The 19,417-nt window shown below is 44.9% G+C and overlaps 2 protein-coding genes across 2 annotated transcripts in view; one reads left to right on the forward strand and one right to left on the reverse strand.

The window, feature by feature from the left end:
* The window catches only part of MGAT1 (alpha-1,3-mannosyl-glycoprotein 2-beta-N-acetylglucosaminyltransferase), a 360,722-nt gene that overhangs the window by 172,236 nt on the left and 169,069 nt on the right, over positions 1–19,417 (forward strand). The gene's annotated exons all lie outside the window — the stretch shown is intronic.
* Positions 2,645–17,059, reverse strand: LOC142184872 (cytochrome P450 2A4-like). The gene is made up of 9 exons (XM_075259991.1): positions 16,819–17,059; positions 14,907–15,066; positions 10,804–10,956; positions 9,288–9,448; positions 8,676–8,852; positions 7,358–7,499; positions 6,974–7,161; positions 6,239–6,380; positions 2,645–2,876 (listed from the first exon to the last, which is right to left on the reverse strand). The coding sequence occupies exons 1-9, from the start codon at positions 16,993–16,995 to the stop codon at positions 2,695–2,697; spliced, it is 1,482 nt and encodes a 493-aa protein (XP_075116092.1). The 5' UTR covers positions 16,996–17,059; the 3' UTR covers positions 2,645–2,694.

The following is a 19,417-nucleotide window of genomic DNA, read 5'->3' on the forward strand; positions in this document are numbered from 1 at the left end:
TGCTCGTCCTTCCAGGTGATCTCTCTGCACTGAGACTGTTCTGTTCTATTCTGCAGAGTCAATAAGTAGCACTAGGGGTGGGGTTGGCATTGCCTGCTCTGACTTGTGTTGTTTTTAATTCAGAATGTTCTTAGAACTTAAATGGATCTTCGGGGAAGGATTGTACGATTATGTTACAGTAGGTGCCCCATGTACTCTATGTATTATAGTAAGACAGGAACAGAGAACTGCAACCCCTATAGTAGAGCTAAAACCTTTGTAGTATAGGTGCAACCTCTGTAGTTGAGTTACTGCTAAAACCTTTGTAGTATAGGTGCAACCTCTGTAGTTGAGTTACTTCCTATGTAATAGAGCTACAACCTCTGTAGTAGATGATATGGTCCCCAAAGATATAGCCCTGATGTTAACAACATCCCGATAGAAATATCAACACAGGACCAAAGAAACATCCAGTGTGGAGGACGCCAGCCAGAAAGAACCGCTCCTATCCAGGGTTTACTCCAAACCAAACTTTTATTTTTCATACAGCAAAGTTAAAAACACACAACGCGTTTTGGGTTTCTTATACCCCTTTCTCAAGTGTGAAGTCTTTGTGCATAACTGAAGACGTAATGTATTAGTGTATTAAGAGGAGGCAGATACACCCTGGTGTATACATAGACCGCTGCATAGACTATTAATTGATTCTCACAGGGGATAAAATAGTATTAGGCTAAGGCCCCACGGGCCGTAATTGCAGTGATAAAGCTCTGCGGAAAGAACCGCTGCGTGAGCGAATTGCGGTTCTTTCTGCAGCGCTTTTAAGAGAAAGTTTACAGAGTTTTCCTCTGCGGACTTTCTCTTAACATTATATCTACGGGAAAGCCGCCTGCGTTTCTGTAGATATAATTGACATGCTGTGATTTGCAAAGCCGATTTGCAAATCACAGCGTGTCCGCATTGCATTTTTTTCCGCAAAGTGGGCATGGGATTCGCATGAATCCCATCCCCTTTGCTTGCACTGTAAAACGCCTGATTTTTCCTGTAGCGTCTCCGCTGCTGGCAAATCGCGGCGTTTACGTCCCGTGGGGTCTAGGCCTTAGCGAGGAAATAAAACATTTTATAATTAAGAAAAACAGGAGCATTAGAAACATCTTGCAGGTGAGTTTAATAAAGCATAAATTGGATAACTTGCCTGATATGCTCTATTCCCTCCCTGCACTACTTGATTTTAAAGAAATCTGTTACCTTAATAAAAGAAGTATTTTATGAAGACGAGCTTGGATGTGGGTGAGTGCCCTTCCTAATTTTTTCTACATATGCTCCATAAATTGGATGTGCTCATCAGACAGTATCCGCTGTGGAAAGCATTCTACGTCTACTGGTTCACATTGGGCATGTTCCGGATTGTCCTCCAACATAAGCCAACATCCTCAGCATCTCACATCTTAATACTGGGCAGGCGATCAGGGATGTGCACACTCAGCGCCCCTGTAGATAGGGGTATGTTTAACACTGGATTGGGTCATTGTCAAGACCTTGTATTGTTCAATAAATTTGGTGTTTTTCTGTTGGGTTTGATCAGGGTTTGGATCCAGTGGTCTGGGGTCTTGTGGTGGTGTCCTTGCCGTTGGGCCATCTGCTTGAGCATTTGGTATCAGCCTTTTGAATGTACCTGAGGTTCTATGGATCGAACCTCAGGTGTGGGCCATTATGATTATCCTATGGGACTATCCTGGGGCCTTTATTAGGAGGAGGGCTGGCTTTCCCAGTTGCTGGTTTTCGTGGTTACTATCTAGAACTCTTGGCTCAGGAAGGAGTATTGTTTGATAGGTTTGCAACTGTCTAGGAAGTGGTATGAGTGTTGCCTTATGTGTGAGTCTGGTTTGTCCCTCCACACTTCCACTCTGCCCTGTCTTTTAGTTCTGTTTGCCTGGCACTATCTGGTTGTTTGTGAGGTTCTGGGTTCCAGTTTGTTTTGTCCAGTCTTGTGTTAACCCTTTCCTCACCTCTCCACTGTCCCTCTCCTCATTCTCTTGTTGTGTATTGTGTTGTGCTGCGTGTCTGTTGTCCAGCACATCCCATCCTGTTTGTTGTTTGCAGCTGCACCTTGGTTTCTGTAGGGGTGACCACCTTAGTATCCCCAGTCCCTAGCTCTCTTGTAGCTCTTGCCCTATCTGTCGGCTAGGCCTTCGTGTGAGAGAGCCAGGAGTTGTCGGGGCCAAGGCTAGTTTGGGAACAGCTGACCACCACCCACAGGCAGGGCCTAGCTAGCCACTGTAGTGTCAGGGATAGTCTCCTTCCCCTGTTTCCTTTAGCGGTGCAGTCTGCAGTACAGATTCTTGGATGGAGTCATTGTGCCCCAGTGGTTTAATGGTAGACATCTACAAAATAGATAACGTGAAAAATCTAAGGGTATAGCTATGGGGTGATAATGATCTCCAATCTGTATCTGTAATGGAATACTGGGGCAAGGGGGTGCAGGGGTGATGTTACTCCCAAATTCGGGAGCATGAGGAGCTGAAAATGTCCCCCAACCTCATAAGAGGAAGCCGATACCATGAAGGCTGCACAGAAGTGAAATGGTCCTACTAGAGATTTCTCATTGGGGTCCAGAAGTTCCCTGTAAACTAACTACTATGTATTACAAAGTTTGCTTTTTGGCTTCTCACAAAAATATTGACAGTTTAAAGTGATACAGAGAAAAGTTAATATTTAACGAGGAATAAAAGACATTTTGTACAGTTTGGGAACATTTAAAAATCCAGATACATCTGGTGTAATATCCAAGTCCTCCGGAGGAACAGGCGACTTCAAGTAAAAGTTTTGCAATATGGTGACTAACATAATAAAGAGCTCCATTCGGGCCAGAGATTCTCCCAAGCAATTCCTTTTACCTGCAGAAAAATACAAATATACAGAGTCAGTAATCTGCACCGGTCACAGTATATACAGCTCAGTATATACACCAGGATACAGAGTATATATGTCATAAGAAATAAATCTAGATCAAGAATTGGGCTTACTTTCTACAGCTCTGGTTGATTAACTTAAAGGGAGTCTGACAACAGACCCAGCCTATCACCCCAGCCCTGCAAATAGATAGGTTCTTGTCACCAGAACCAGCATATCACCCCAGTCCTGCAGATAGATACATACCTCCCAACCGTCCCGATTTCCGCGGGACAGTCATGATTCCGGTGACATGTCCCATGGTCCCGGTTGGAGGGATCTGCATCCAGAGGATGCAGATCTGAGTTGAACACATACGTGGCTGAAGCAAGGAGCTGACACAGGTCAGCTCCTTGTTTCGCCGCTGCCGCCGGCTACTGGCTTGTAGACGCGATGTGATGACATCACATCGCGTCTACAACTGTGCGCCAGTGAGAGAGAGAGAGGCGCGCAGAGAGCAGCGGGGGAACGAAGGAGAAGGTAAGTTTAATGCGGAGATGGAACTTGAAATTGGGGGCAGATGAAGGAGAGGACGGCATGACACTGGGGGCAGAGATGGAGAGGACGGCATGACACTGGGAGCAGAGATGGAGAGGACGGCATGACACTGGGGCAGAGATGGAGAGGACGGCATGACACTGGTGGCAGAGATGGAGAGGGTGGCATGACACTGGGGGCAGAGATGGAGAGGATGGCATGACACTGGGGGCAGAGATAGAGGGGACATGAATCTGGAGGAAGAGATGGAGGGGACATGAATCTGGAGGAAGAGATGGAGGGGACATGAATCTGGGGGCAGAGATGGAGGGACATGAATCTGGGGGCAGAGATGGGGGACATGAATCTGGGGGCAGAGATGGAGGGACATGAATCTGGGGCAGAGATGGGGGGACATGAATCTGGGGGCAGAGATGGGGGGACATGAATCTGGGGGCAGATATGGGGGGACATGAATCCGGGGGCAGAGATGGAGGGACATGAATCTGGGGGCAGAGATGGAGGGACATGAATCTGGGGGCAGAGATGGGGGGACATGAATCTGGGGGCAGAGATGGAGGGACATGAATCTGGGGGCAGAGATGGGGGGACATGAATCTGGGGGCAGAGATGGGGGGACATAAATCTGGGGGCAGAGATGGGGGGACATGAATCTGGGGGCAGAGATGGGGGGACATGAATCTGGGGGCAGAGATGGGGGGGACATGAATCTGGAGGAAGAGATGGGGGGACATGAATCCGGGGGCAGAGATGGAGGAACATGAATCTGGGCCAGAGATGGAGGGACATGAATCTGGTTGATGGGTGGACATGAATCTGGGGGCAGAGATGGAGGGACATGAATCTGGGGCAGAGATGGGGGGACATGAATCTGGGGGCAGAGATGGGGGGACATAAATCTGGGGGCAGAGATGGAGGGACATGAATCTGGGGGCAGAGATGGGGGACATGAATCTGGGGGCAGAGATGGAGGGGACATGAATCTGGGGGCAGAGATGGAGGGACATGAATCTGGGGGCAGAGATGGAGGGACATGAATCTGGGGGCAGAGATGGGGGACATGAATCTGGGGCAGAGATGGAGGGACATGAATCTGGGGCAGAGATGGGGGGACATGAATCTGGGGGCAGAGATGGGGGATACATGAATCTGAAGGGGAAAGAGATGGGGACATGAATCTGGGGGCAGAGATGGGGGACATGAATCTGGGGGAAGAGATGGGGGGACCTGAATCTGAGGGCAGAGATGGGGGGACATGATTCTGGGGGCAGAGATGGGGGGACATGAATCTGGGGGCAGAGATGGGGGGACATGAATCTGGGGACAGATGAAGGGTGTATATGAAACTGGGGGAGAGATAGAGGGGTGACATATAATTTACGGGTGACTGTAGGAGGATTATACTGTGTGTGGGCACATCAAAAATTAATGAGAATGGGCGGAGTCAACACAAAAGTGGGCGAGGCACATTTTGTCCCTCTTTCGGTTCTTCAAAAATTGGGAGGTATGTAGATAGTTTACTGTCACCAGACCCAGCATATCACCCCAACCCTACAGATAGATAGGTTACTGTCACCAGTTCCAGCATATCACCCCAACCCTACAGATAGATAGGTTACTGTCACCAGAACCAGCATATCACCCCAGTCCTGCAGATAGATAGGTTACTGTCACCAGAACCAGCATATCACCCCAGTCCAGCAGATACATAGGTTACTGTCACCAGAACCAGCATATTACTCCAGTCCAGCAGATAGATAGCTTACTGTCACCAGAATCAGCATATCACCCCAGCCCTGCAGATAGATAGGTTAGTGTCACCAGAACCAGCATATCACCCCAGCCCTGCAGATAGATAGGTTACTGTCACCAGAACCAGCATATCACTCCAGTCCTGCAGATAGATAGGTTACTGTCACCAGAACCAGCATATCACCCCAGTCCAGCAGATACATAGGTTACTGTCACCAGAACCAGCATATCACCCCAGCCCTGCAGATAGATAGGTTAGTATCACCAGAACCAGCAGATCACCCCAGTCCTGCAGATAGATAGGTTAGTGTCACCAGAACCTGCAGATCACCCCAGTCCTGCAGATAGATAGGTTACTGTCACCAGAACCAGCATATCACCCCAGCCCTGCAGATAGATAGGTTACTGTCACCAGAACCAGTATATCACCCCAGTCCTGCAGATAGATAGGTTACTGTCACCAGAACCAGCATATCACCCCAGGCCTGCAGATAGATAGGTTACTGTCACCAGACCCAGCATATCACCCCAGCCCTGCAGATAGATAGGTTACTGTCACCAGAACCAGTATATCACCCCAGCCCTGCAGATAGATAGGTTACTGTCACCAGACCAGCATATCACCCCAGCCCTGCAGATAGATAGGTTACTGTCACCAGAACCAGTATATCACCCCAGCCCTGCAGATGGATAGGTTACTGTCACCAGAAGCCATGTGCAGCAGTGACTTCTGAGGCCTGTGATTAGCTGCAGCTGGCATGGGGCAGCCATCACTGAAAATGGAAGACAAGGGAGAGAGGAGTAAAATGTTTTATAGGTTATTCCCCCAATTTGCACCAAAAAAGGAAACTTTGAAAAGGCGTTGAACAACCCCTTTAAGTCTGACGTTTGGTGCCTACTCTCACTAAAAGCTGCAGATAGACATGAAGTCATGACCGAGGTTAGAGAAACCCCTGCACATGTCCTCCAGTAATTGTGATGGATACATTATCATCCGAAGATTCACAATTGTAGCTGTCTACTGACCCAAAGAGCTATGTATTATAGCTCAATGTACCTGCAGACAGGGGGATGAAGGCCTCGTTCTTCTTAAATTCACCATGTTCATCCAGGAAATTATTGGGGTTGAATTCATCTGGGTACAGGAAGCAGGAAGGGTCTTTCAGCACCGAGGACAACATTGGAAACACATTGGTGTGCTGGAATATAAGACCATGTGGATTAAAGGAGTTGTCAAGTGTGGAAAAAGAAAAAAAAATAAATGTCCATTAGGGTATTGAGAGTTAATAGAGTAAGATTCCTTGTTTTGCACCTCCATCAATTAAAGACTGGTTACACAGAGTAGAGAAATTTATGAAACCTTGCTCCCAGAATTATAGGGTAAAAAAACTTGCAAAGTAGAGATTTAAGATGTTTTGATAAGTGGATGGGGAATGTTGGTAAATTTAGCCTAACTCTCTGCACTCCAGATTTGAAACCAGGATCAAAGTTCTGCAGTACAACATTACTAACCACTGTGAGGCCACTTATAAGAGTTCTTCCCTGGTGTCTCTCTGGAGGTTCGAGTACACCCATGGCTTACACAGTAAGGGGAATAGTGCAATCCTATCCTGTGATTCCATGCAATAACATTGCACAGTTTTCGCTCATCCTCTAAATGACATTGAATTGTGAAGTTCCGACATATCAAACTTTTTCCGAAGAAACTGTTCCCATCAAGTGCATAGTAGGACATCCATTATTTACTTCCCAAAAGTCTTCTTAACCAAATATTGTATTTTAGGACACCTACCTTAGGGATGGAATACCCTCTGTAAGTGATGTCTTTTGTAGTTTTCCGTGGCGCACCCAGTGGGATCAGATCTATAAAACGTTGTATCTCATGAATAACAGCATCAGTGAACGGCATCTGGTTCCGGTCCTGAATCTTTGGGCTTCGGTCCCGTCCAATGACCTTGTCAATCTCCTTGTGGACTTTGGCTAGTAGTAATAAGAAATAAGGAGTTGTCTACCCAGATTCTACTATGTATGAGATTTTTGTTGAGACCTTCAGACTTTCGGGAAACAAATTAAACATTTTTGTCATGGCCTGGTTCCCCTAAACCAGCCCTTTCATAATCTATATTCTGTTACATGTAACCTAATTATTACCGTCATTGGAAAGGTCTTTACCTACCGAGGACATCTGAGTATTTCATGAGAAGTAGCAGAGAGTAGTTCAGGGTAGTGCCGATGGTCTCTACCCCAGCAAGGAAAATCTGAAAAGTGCTGTTCACCAAATTGTTAAAGTGGAATTCACTTTTGGGATCTGTACGTTCCTGTGAATAAAAGTGGAACCATTAATGCTGTTTATTATTATTATTATTATTAGTAGTAGTAGTAGTAATATCATCATCATCATCATTATTATTATTATTGGTATTATAATTATTAATATAAGACTTTTAAGCCTTGAGTGTTGCATTCATTTAATTTCCAGAAATGAATGCGCAGCTAATGATAAAAAGTGAAAATTGCAATTTTTCCAGAGATTCGCCATTTCAGTGTCCAATATGTTGTACCCAGCTTCTGTCAGCAGAGACACACACTCTAAAAACTGCTAAGTGGGTATCCCGGAACAACAGCTTTTGGAGTGTTCATCTCTGATATAAGGTGGGCACAACAGATTATGCACTGAAATGACGTATTCCTGGAAAAATGACCATTTTCACCTTTCCTAATAAGCTTTGTATTCATTTATGGATAATAAATTATAGCAACATATGCCACTTAGTTGGGTTTATTTGGAAGACCAATACTCGAGTCGCTCGATCACAAATACATAAAACACATAAATTAAAAGATAATAAATGAGAATGTTCACAATAAAACATCTTCACAAGAAGCCTCTTATCTGAAGCAGATCAGTTCCAAGATAGATTTTCAATTCCTTTTGTCCTCATTTGTTACTAATTTTATTGGTCATAGTAAAGGCGGTTATTTATACAACAACAAAAAACTGTGGCCAACAAATTAGTCTGTATTTTTTTTTCTATTCTGGTTATTGTATGAGCCTTTATTAAGGCTGAGGCCAGACATGGGGGAAATGCAGCATTTTTTGTTGTTGTGGCAGATTTTGCTGAGGTTTTTGGAGTCAAAGCCAAGAATGTCTACAATTGGAATGGGAAATATCTAGGAAGTTATTATATTCTCCTTGCTGCTCAATCCACTTATGGCTTTGGCTGAAAAAAAAACGTAGCAAAATCTGCAACAAAAAAAGCTGCGATTCTGCAATGTGGGGGTTTTCTGGGAATTTTAAATTGATCACTATGACTGGTAGTAAGACGCTGCTGACCTTACTTAAGCACTGCAGCCTCTTCAAACATCTGATCGTCCACAGGCTCGAGTTTTGTATTCCTTCCAATCTTACATGAGGGTACATAGCACCTTATTACAGGGTTTCCACTGACTATAAGGACATAGAGGGCTCTTATAAAGGGGATCCTTCAATTTACCTTTTCCATTTTAATGAGAAAAGCATCGACGTAGCTCTGAGGGTTATTCACATCCAAAGCTTTCTTGTTCATTACAGCTCTTTCTTCCATAAACTCCAGGAGGTTTTTTACATACTCGAAGATCTTCTGATGCCTCCCAGGAATAAACTGCACGACCGAGGGGAACATCTGAAACAACTAAAACAAAATTAAATGGAGGGTCAGATAATAAGTCGTAGTGAAAATCAGAAACGTGTCGGCATCATATGATGTGTCACCAGTGCTGGACTGACCCAACCGAGTACCAGAAGTGGCCTCAGGCTCTAACACAATAATGATCCAGAAGAAGACACCCAGATTTGAAGGGTGCTATGGTCTATTTCCTAGGGGTTGTTGAATGTTGGGCCCCCAGAATGATTCTGTCTGGACCCAAAGAACCTCAGTCTGACACTATTTACATTGGACAATTAATCACAGAGCCCCCATCCGCTCCATCCGGCCTCTCCACCTCCTAAGAACATCTCAATATACCTTGAGATTATGCAAATATGTACAATCCACGTCCTCCCCACATCTAGCTAAAGACAGAATTGCAAACGTGAACATTTAGCTCAAACCTTATTTAGCTCTTACCTGGCCCCAACCTGAGCTGACAATAGACACTGTTGTATACATCCAGGAGATAACATTCAGGAGCTCGGCATCCTCGTAATCTTGGCGATGTCCAAACATGATGGAGAAGATAACGTTGCAGGCGGCTTTACTTAGGTAATGTCGAGGCTCCACCACTGATTCTAGGACAAGAGGTATAAAATATATAAAGTAAATCATCGACTGCCATAAAATAGGATATAATGTATCAGGTACTCCTAACCAATCACTAAGGCTCAGTTCACACAGGGTATTTTGGTCAGGATTTTGAGTCCGAATCGGCCTCAAAATCCTTACCAAAAAGATGGCTCCCATTGAAATTAATGGGAGCAACATGCTCATTCCCGACTAGGTCCATTCATTTATCCAGTTGCAGCTACCCGTATTTTGAACCGGAACTTGAGGCAGCCCCTGCGTCAAATTTTGGTCCAAAATACCCCGTGTGAACCTGGCCTAAGTGGTTTTTCAATGTCTGACTCTGGAAAGAGTCTTAGGACGGACCAAAGTGATTTATTGAAGCATCTTCCAGCATGTTCTGCATTGCAGTGGATTTGGATGTTTCTATTTGAGGACTTTAAATAAAGCTTTTTTAAAAAATTCTTTCTACACTGGGGGGTGAGACGGGAATTATTGACATGTTTTGTTTCCATGTCCAAACTTATAACCAATAGAAGACAGAGCACTAGAAGTTCAATGCACTTAAAGGGGCAGTCCAGATTCAGCAAATAAATGAATGAATAAATAAATGATATGTAACGTTTAAAGAAATAACAAATAATACATTTTCTATCTATAAAGAACATTATTCCGGATTCTTTTTCATTTTTCTTATTTATTTTTAGTTCGGAGAAAATTTATGATTGGATGCAAAACAGAAATGAGTCACAAACTGCAGTTTTGCTCATCTTTCCATAGCTGACAAGATGCCATTTGATCCTGGTGGATTATTACAGTCTAAAATTGTCCCTGAGTCACAGGCATAGCTAGAGGTTTGGCACGGGGGGTGAACATATCAGAGTGGGCCCCATACCCAGAAAAAAATCCTGACTTACAGGTGATGTGTCTGACTGTAATTATTCATATTTCTCATCTGACCATTCCTGCCATGTGCAGCTTTATTCACTGGATGTCACTGATGGACAGGACTTGTGCCCTCCTTATTATACTATTACCAGGACACTTGCAATATTGATAGTCAGGTGGCCAAGCCCTTTATTTCCCAGTTCAAAAAGTTGTGGCTGAACAATGGAGACAAAATTTCCCAGCAGTAGCTCAGGAACAAATGCAGGTTTGAATAGACCACCAGGAATTAATGGCATCCTGCCAGTGGGGGGGGGGGGGGGGGGGGGAGGTAAGATTGTGATAAAGAGGAAGGATCAAGGTTTCTATTGGCATCTTTATATGACGTTATATATTTTTGATTTTTTTAACTGCTGTGATTTAAAAAACCATCACATAGTAGACATCTTATTATTGTCTTATTATTGTCTGTAACAACCTTTAGTCTTCCTCAATTCCGTCACTAGACACTCAGCCTCATCTTGTATTTGATCCTCCGTATTCCTTTTTCCCATGCCAAAATCCCGCATTGCGGAAAGAGAAAATCTCCGAAGTTCCCGCCATCTGTTTATGTTATTTGTGAATGCAATTCCTGAATGATAAAAATATATTGTATTGATTTTAATAACTACAATGTAACAGTCATACAAGTAAATGTTGTGCAACAGCTTTATATGTCCAGCTCAGCACCTCACTGGAATGTCATATAATGAGCGTGTTGTTGATGTTGATGACCTGCCTGCTGCGGCGTTTCGGCAGCTGTCAAGCTGGCCTGCTGCTGAACTCGTTCCTCAAGCTGTGCCCGTGATTGTTCTGATATCCCAGCAGTTCGCTGGGACACCATATAATGAGTGTGTTGTTGGCGTCAATGATCTTCCTCAGCTGCGCTTGAGGAGAACTCTGTGACTTCTGTCTCCATCATAGCTCTCCTTGTTAGCGACAAATTAGATTTTCTTTTTACAGGCATGTTGATATTTGGCACACTGCCAATTTGGATTAAAGGTGTTTGCCCATGTCAATTTGTCATCAGTGTCTGGGGCAGATCAGATAATATGCAAATGCATGTACACAAACCACAGAGGGTTAGCGTGTGTTTACAAAGAGAGACAACAGCCCTGGCTTTCTCAGAAGCTGAGATAAGAGCAGTGTAATATAGTATATGAATATATCATAAATCATAAATCCATAACAGTAGTGAAGCCATGCCATTTACTGGCATAAAAAGTAGCCGATGTGTTACTCCAGGTTACAGAGTATCTATGTGCCAAATGTCATCCAAATCTGTTCAGCCATTTTTGCATGATTGAGGAACAAACATCCAAACTATCACATTTATAATAGTAGGATAGGATAGGATTAGTAGGATAGGATACTATATACACCACTATATATACTATACTATATACACCACTATACAGGCTCTGTGCAGCACAGCAGGACATAGCTGGTTTTTAACATTATTTGACGCAAATTAATTTGGAAAGAATGAAATGTTTTTGATTATAGGCATGTTTCTACAATACATCAAATGAGTAATATCACTCGACCAACAATAGGGCAAATATGCAATTTTAAATGCAGAGTATGAACTGTGGGCTGCACGGGAAAAAAAAAACTGTTAAGGAGCTTGATACAATGCAGAAAAATGGATAAAAAAATTCCAGCATGCCATATATATAAAATATAACTTTTACTTCATCAGATTAAAAAAACATCCAATTGACAATAATTAGAGATGAGCGAGTCGTGAAATATTCGATATTCAATTCGAGTAGCCCCTCAATATTCGACTATTCGACCGAATATCGAACCCCATTATAGTCTATGGGGAAAAATGCTTCGTTTCAGGGGAAACCACAAATCATCTAAGGAGAGTCACCAAGTCCAAAATGACACCCCAGGAAATGATGCCAACACCTCTGCAATGCAACTGGGACAGCAGGGGAAGCATGTCTGGGGGCATCTAACACGCCCAAGTCCCAGGATTACCCCAATATCACAGCCTAACAACTACACACTTTCCACACTCAATAGAACCTCTATGAAAGTTGAAAAATACCTGGAAACCTGCTTTCCTCTACAATACGAGTAGTATGGACAGAAATAAAAATTTAAAGCTAAAGAAACATTAGCATGCACCGCTTTAAATCACGTTGCCCATGACAATGGGAAATCCAACAGCCCCCCCCGACCTGTCATTGTTTATTTGTGTATGTGATGTGGTGAGACCTCCAAAGATTCACTTTTCTGGCCCTTAACGTGAGCCCTTGAAAATTAAGTTAGAGGCCCTTAAGCTGAGCTCCCAGCAGAGATTGAGGCCCTTCAGGTGACTTCAGCCTTGCACCAGCAGAGTTTTTTGCCCTTTGGGTGAGTTGAGCCTTGCACCAGCAGAGTGTTAGCCTCTTTAAAATTGTTAGCCCCTAAAACAGTGGTTCCAGAACCATCACTCTCATTGTGTTGGATTGATGCAGTGGATTGGACTGAGGACCCAGACATTGACCTTGATTGTGATTGTGAAATTGATAACATTTTGGCATCAAGTCCTGGGGGTAACTTTTATTTAGAGGACCGCAAAGGGGGAGAATTGGCTGCAACCACTACTACCGGTAATGGTCCTCTAATATCGGACTCTACATTACCTCTACAGGGTTCTGATCAGGTGTTAATAGTCCAAACAACATGCTCAAGTTCCCTTCCGACACCAGATTTAACAAAGCTTCATCATCATCATCATCATCATCATCATTATCATTATCATCCTGCTGAGATGGAGCCACTAAAGGAAACCTTGCCTTCCAAGGCATGTTCTGGAGCTGCGACTGAGCCAAATCTAAACAGTCCTTTGGAACTGAACAAAATTCAAAGTGTCAAAAGACTTTAGAGACTGTTGAAAGTAATGGGATCCAGAATGAGGAGTTCATCACAAGGCTGACAGACCCAACAACACATGCTGCAGCACAAGCAACCAGCAGTCAGGCTAAGATTGTCTCTTCTTCAAGTAAGACACAAGATTCTTTGGAACCAGAACAGGAAAACCCAGTGATTGCCATTGCAGCAGTGCCTAGGCCATCTCTCAGAGCAGTTCATTCAGAGATTGACCGTCACATGACCGGGGCCTGCGTCCTTATGCGTTGTGACGTAGGCCGCTGGGCACATAAAGTCCCTGACGTCATTGAAGATAGCCGACAGTCGGGGAGCGCAGGGATAGGTAAGTAAGTGTTTATGTTTGTATCCCCCTCTTGGTCTCCGATTATTATACTCTGGGGTCTGAAAAGTCCCCAGAGTATAGTAATTGTTAATGGGTGTCCACAATGGAGCATAATACTGGGTGATGGGGCCTTTATGGGGCATAATACTGGGTGATGGGGCCACTATGGGGCATAACACTGGGTGATGGGGCCACTATGGGGCATAATACTGGGTGATGGGGCCACTATGGGGCATAATACTGGGTGATGGGGCCACTATGGGGCATAACACTGGGTGATGGGGCCACTATGGGGCATAACACTGGGTGATGGGGCCACTATGGGGCATAATACTGGGTGATGGGGCCACTATGGGGCATAATACTGGGTGATGGGGCCACTATGGGGCATAATACTGGGTGATGGGGCCACTATGGGGCATAATACTGGGTGATGGGGCCTCTATGGGGCATAATACTGGGTGATGGGGCCACTATGGGGCATAATACTGGGTGATGGGGCCACTATGGGGCATAATACTGAGTGAAGGGCCACTATGGGGTATAATGCTGTGTTCAGGGGCTACTATGGGGCTGTTAAATATCTCTGAAGTTGCGGACAAACTTGTGACTACGTGTTGTAGGCCTTAACACGATAGGAAGAGCCAGCTTGTTATAATCAGTGTAGAGGTTTATTAATATCTTGAAGGAAAACACAGGAACAGGAAAAATGTCCAAAATAACAGAAATATCAGTCAATGTCTCAATAGCTTACATCTTCAGAGAAGTTAGATTTCTTCATCTGGATATCCTGTAGTTACAGCTTGGTTCATACTTGTCATCTGGTTGGTGGACTTGGGCTGGTTACGGCATATCAGAGAGATCCTCCATGAATGAACCACCTGCCACCACTCATGACCACCCACCCTAGTCTTCCCAAAGACAAACCCCGACATCTGTATTTCTTACTCATTTATATTCATGAGAGGGGGTTTTACCTTCCATCTTGCTGCTATGTAAGGAGGTTTCTAAAATGGTGTACTCTAACCGCACCCATGTTCCCACAATATAAGAGTATGATGTCAGTAGAGTTTATAATACTGGGTGAAGGGGCCACTACGGGGTATAATGCTGTGTGCAGGGGCAACTATGGGGCATAATAGTGCACGCAGGAATGCAGGCGGGGGGGGGGTTCGGGGTCTTCAGCGTCGGTCTGGGGGGGGGCCCATGTCAAAGGTTCACCATGGCGCCCCGCCATTCCTAGTTACACCAGTGCCTGGTGACTTCCCTTTAGGTTCTGCACAGAGGTCCTATCTATGGCCACTATTGTTGCCTCCTAAGCAGAAATTACTCACCATAGTCCTTGTAGAAATCAAAGGCAGATACATCCCCGCGGCCCAAGAAGTCATCGCCTCTGTCCACGTAGACTTCTCTCACAGCTTTGTATCCTGTGACCACTATGACCGGCCGGGACCCCAGATAAATGGTGAACACCTCTCCGTACTTCTCACTAAGCTGGATGGAAATCAATCATATATAACGTCACATCATAGCCGTCCTCTTCCACCAGGGATTAAGACTAAAATGACACCATCATGTAATGGAAATAAACTGATAGTGAATATTACATTGATATGGAAGCCATGATAAGAGCGAGATCTGTCAGAGCAACCCTGGAAGAAAATGTGCTGCCAACTCAGAGTCAGCGGTGGATCCAAACTCCAGGTTATTTAAATTGGAAATGTCCCAAAACTATCAGAACCCCCCTCCCCCTCCCCTCTTTCCTGTAGACACACGTTGGCATTTGGTACTTCAGTTTATCCTCAGAGGACTCTCATTGTCTTGCAGTTGTCACGTGATATTATACAAATACTGATTTGATTCCTGTTTATTAATAAATTTTCTATTGTTTCTGCCGCTCGAGCAGGATGGTGATGTCATAGCGGGGGGAGGATCAGACCCCACAGCCCGGGGCGGCATAGACAGGGGATCAGTGGCGTAACTACCGGGGTAGCAAGGCCCGGGACATTAGGAGCCCGGTGACAACCGCTACCGCTGTTTGTTATTTTCTTAATAGTCTGTTATCGACTGGAGTTACTTCAGCCAGTAACGGGCCCTATTTACTTACTGATCCTGGCAGGGGCCGGGAGAGGTAAGTGATGCCGCGGGCCCCACAAGCACTATTATTATACTCGGAGGTCTTTTCAGATCACCGAGTATAATGATCGGAGGTCTGGGAGAGGTAAAGGAAAATAAAAACAGTGTTACTTACCTCTCTGCGCTCCAGACAGGCTTCGGCCTAGTTGTGTGACATATCTGACGTCACATGACCCAGGACCTGCGTCCCGGGTCATGTGACGTCCTCATGTCATTAAAGATGGCCAACACCACCGAGGACTGCAGGGGAGCCAGAGATAGGTAAGTGACAGTGGTTTTTATGTTTGCATCCTCCCCCGGTCTCTGTTTATTATTCTCTGGGCTCTGATTATGCCACTAGGGGGCATAATACTGTGTTCAGGGGGCCACTATGGGCCATAATACTGTGTGCAGGGGCCACTATGGGACATAATACTGTGTGCAGGGGAAACTATGGGGCAAAACACTGTGTACTGGGGCCACTATGTGGCATAATAGAGCGCACAGGAATGCGCACGGGGGGGGGGGGGGGGCTTGGCTTTCGAGGTATTTGGAGTCCGTGTCGGTTGGGGGGGCCCATGTCAAAAGTTCACCACGGGGGCCCCGCCATTCCTAGTTACGCCACTGTAGGAGATGGCAGTTACTTATCCTAAAATCCACATAGTTTCCTACATATATTGTTTGTATTCGCTGTAATGTGCTCTATAATGGGTAGACAGCCGGTAATAAGAGCATTTTATTCACATTTCAGATGGACAAAGAAAGCAAATAACAAATAGATCAAGACCCCGACCCAATACCTGCCAACAAAAAGAACGTCACCAGAGGAAATCATAACACTATTGGGGTTCACTGGTGGCAGAAACTAGAGATGGTCACAAAAGCGGCACATACATGAGACATCCTGTGATATACATACATGAGACATCCTGTGATATACATACATGAGACATCCTGTGATATATATACATGAGACATCCTGTGATATACATATATGAGACAGCCTGTGATATACATACATGAGACAGCCTGTGATATACATACATGAGACATCCTGTGATATACATACATGAGAAATCCTGTCCTTAGATACTACACTGACAGTCTGGTCATAGCTCACTGTAGACTTACCTTCAGCAGAGATTTCACCAGGTCTCCTTTGCCTAGCTGTAGGACGTTCCCCAGTATCGGCAGGGGGGTAGGTCCAGGGGGTAAGTTTCCTTTTCCCCAGAAATGCTTTAAACTTATATATAAGACGAGACAAGACAAGGCAGCTGTAAGGAGAAGAGTAACATCTTCTGAGAACATCCTGACTGCTGGTCGTCCTTCCAGGTGATCTCTTTGCTCCGAGACTGTTCTGTTCTTTTTTTGCAGAGTCAATACGTAGCACTAGGGGTGGGGTTGGCATTGCTTGCTTCGATTTGTGTAATTTTTTTTAAATTCAGAACACTCTTAGAAACGGTTTATATAAAAGAACTTTAATATGGAGCATTTAATGGATCTTCGGTGAAGGACTGTACGATTATGTTACAGTAGGTCCCCGTGTACTTTATGTATTGTAGTAAGACAGACACAGAGAGCTGCAATCCCTATAGAAGAGCTAAAACCCTTGTAGAACAGGTGCAACTTCTGTAGTAGAGTTACGTCCTCTGTAATAGAGCTACAACCTCTGTAGTAGTTGATATGGTCCCCAAAGATATAGCCCTGATGTTAACATCATCCAGATAGAAATATCAACAGAGGACCAAAGACACATCCAGTGTGGAGGACGCCAGCCGGAAGGAACCGCTCCTATCCAGGGTTTACTCCAAACCAAACTTTTATTTTTTATTTTTCATACAGCAAAGTTACCGTACAACGCGTCTTGGGTTTCTTATACCCCTTTCTCAAGTGGAAGTGTTTGTGCATAACTGAAGATGTGATGTATTAGTGTATTAAGAGGAGGCAGATACACCCTGGTGTATACATAGACCGCTGTATAGACTATTAATTGATACCCATAGGGGATAAAATAGTATTAGGAGGACATAAAACCTATTATAACTAAGAAAAACAGGAGCATTAGAAACATCTTGTAGGTGAGTTCAGGGGTGACCCTAGCCTCGCTGCTGCCTGAGGTGGACGATCTAAAGATGCCCCCTCCTCCCCGGCCTGAATAGCGCGGGGAAGTGGTAGTGGTGATAGTGGTAACATTACAGTGAATTATTTTTTTTTTTTGCTTACAAGAGATGACTCTGACTTATTGCTCACATTTACTGATTCTTCCCTGAACGCCATGACCACTTCTTTCAGCTGTCTTGTCTCTGTAAAGTTTGTAACACAGACATATTTGACTCCACACTTCTCCACGCATGTACTCTATTATAAATATACCTTGCATGTGAAATTATGCCCAACAGCGGCCCCTGCAGCTTTTATTATGCCCCACAATGGCCCCTGCAACCTCTATTATGCCCCACAGTGGCACAATGGACTGTGGGGCATAATAGAGGTTGCAGGGGCCACTTTGGGACATAATAGAGGTTGCAGGGGCCACAGTGGACCCTGCAACCTCTGTTATGCCCCACAGTTGACCACCCAACTATTATGCCCCATAGTAGCTCATCCATGAGCTATTTTTATACTCTGGGGTATTTCCCGGCTCCTAAGTATAAAAATCAGAGACTCAGGGAATTGAAGAAACATAATAAACACTGTTACTCACCTCTCCTGTTACTCCTAGCACAAGCTTCAGTCTGTAATGGTAATGTCCCAGACGTCATGTGCTCCACATGACATCTGGGACATTACTATATACGCCCGAAGCCTGCTAGGTGTAACATCGGACCCAGGTGAGGTGGTTTTCATGTTTCTTTACCTCTCCTGGGGATCCAATTATTATGCTCAGGGGTCTGAAAAGACCCCGGAGTATAATGATAGCGATAGTTGTCGGGGTTCGCGGCCTGGGCCTGATCACAGCTGTTTCTCCCCCCCCCTTCTGTATTCTATAGCTGAAAGGGAAGCAGAGGCGGCCATGAGCAGGACCGAGGAGGTAGATAAATAGGCTGCTACCTGCTGGGGATACTCCAACAGGTAGCGGCCAATTAAACAAAAAAGTATCCTTACTTACCTACCTTGGGATCCCTTGATGGAGCCCTGCACCGCTGTTGCTGCCTCCTCTTCTTCGCCCGGCTGCGCATAAGACGTCTACGTCTCAGCACAGGAGGTGTGAAGATGTCTTATCATCGCCGCCTGCGCTGAGACGCAGAGGTCTAAACTAGTGCAGGACAGGGCCGCTCAGATTTGTTTTCAAAGCACCTGTCTTGGGCTAGTTTAGGGGAAAAAAAAGTAAAAAATAAAATGGTGAAATTGCCGCCCCCTCCGAAAGTGCCGCCTTAGGTGGCCACCTCACCTCGACTCATTAGAAGTGCGGCCATGGGTGAATTTAATAAAGCATAAATCGGATGTACTCAGCAGACGGTATCTGCTGTGGAAAGCATTCAACGTCTACACTGGGCATGCGCTGGAGTGTCCTCCACTAGAGATGAGCGAACAGTGTTCTATCGAACACATGTTCGATCGGATATCAAACTGTTCGAGATGTTCGATTCCATACGGACACCACGTGGCAAACTCCAAAAAAATTTGATTCCCCTCCCACCTTCCCTGGCGCTTTTTTTTGCACCAATAACAGCGCAGGGGAGGTGGGACAGGAACTACGACACCAGAGGCATTGAAAAAAATCGGAAAA

Source organism: Leptodactylus fuscus, chromosome 11, assembly GCF_031893055.1.
Source record: "Leptodactylus fuscus isolate aLepFus1 chromosome 11, aLepFus1.hap2, whole genome shotgun sequence".
Taxonomy (NCBI): Eukaryota; Metazoa; Chordata; class Amphibia; order Anura; family Leptodactylidae; genus Leptodactylus; species Leptodactylus fuscus.

Excerpts from the sequence above, each read along its gene's own strand:
- LOC142184872 (XM_075259991.1), bottom strand. The coding sequence starts at position 16,995 with ATGTTCTCAGAAGATGTTACTCTTCTCCTTACAGCTGCCTTGTCTTGT. Across the intron at positions 10,957-14,906 it reads TGATTTCTACAAGGACTATG|GAATTGCATTCACAAATAAC; the intron begins GTGAGTAATTTC and ends TTTATCATTCAG. Across the intron at positions 8,853-9,287 it reads TCAGCTCAGGTTGGGGCCAG|TTGTTTCAGATGTTCCCCTC; the intron begins GTAAGAGCTAAA and ends ATTTTGTTTTAG.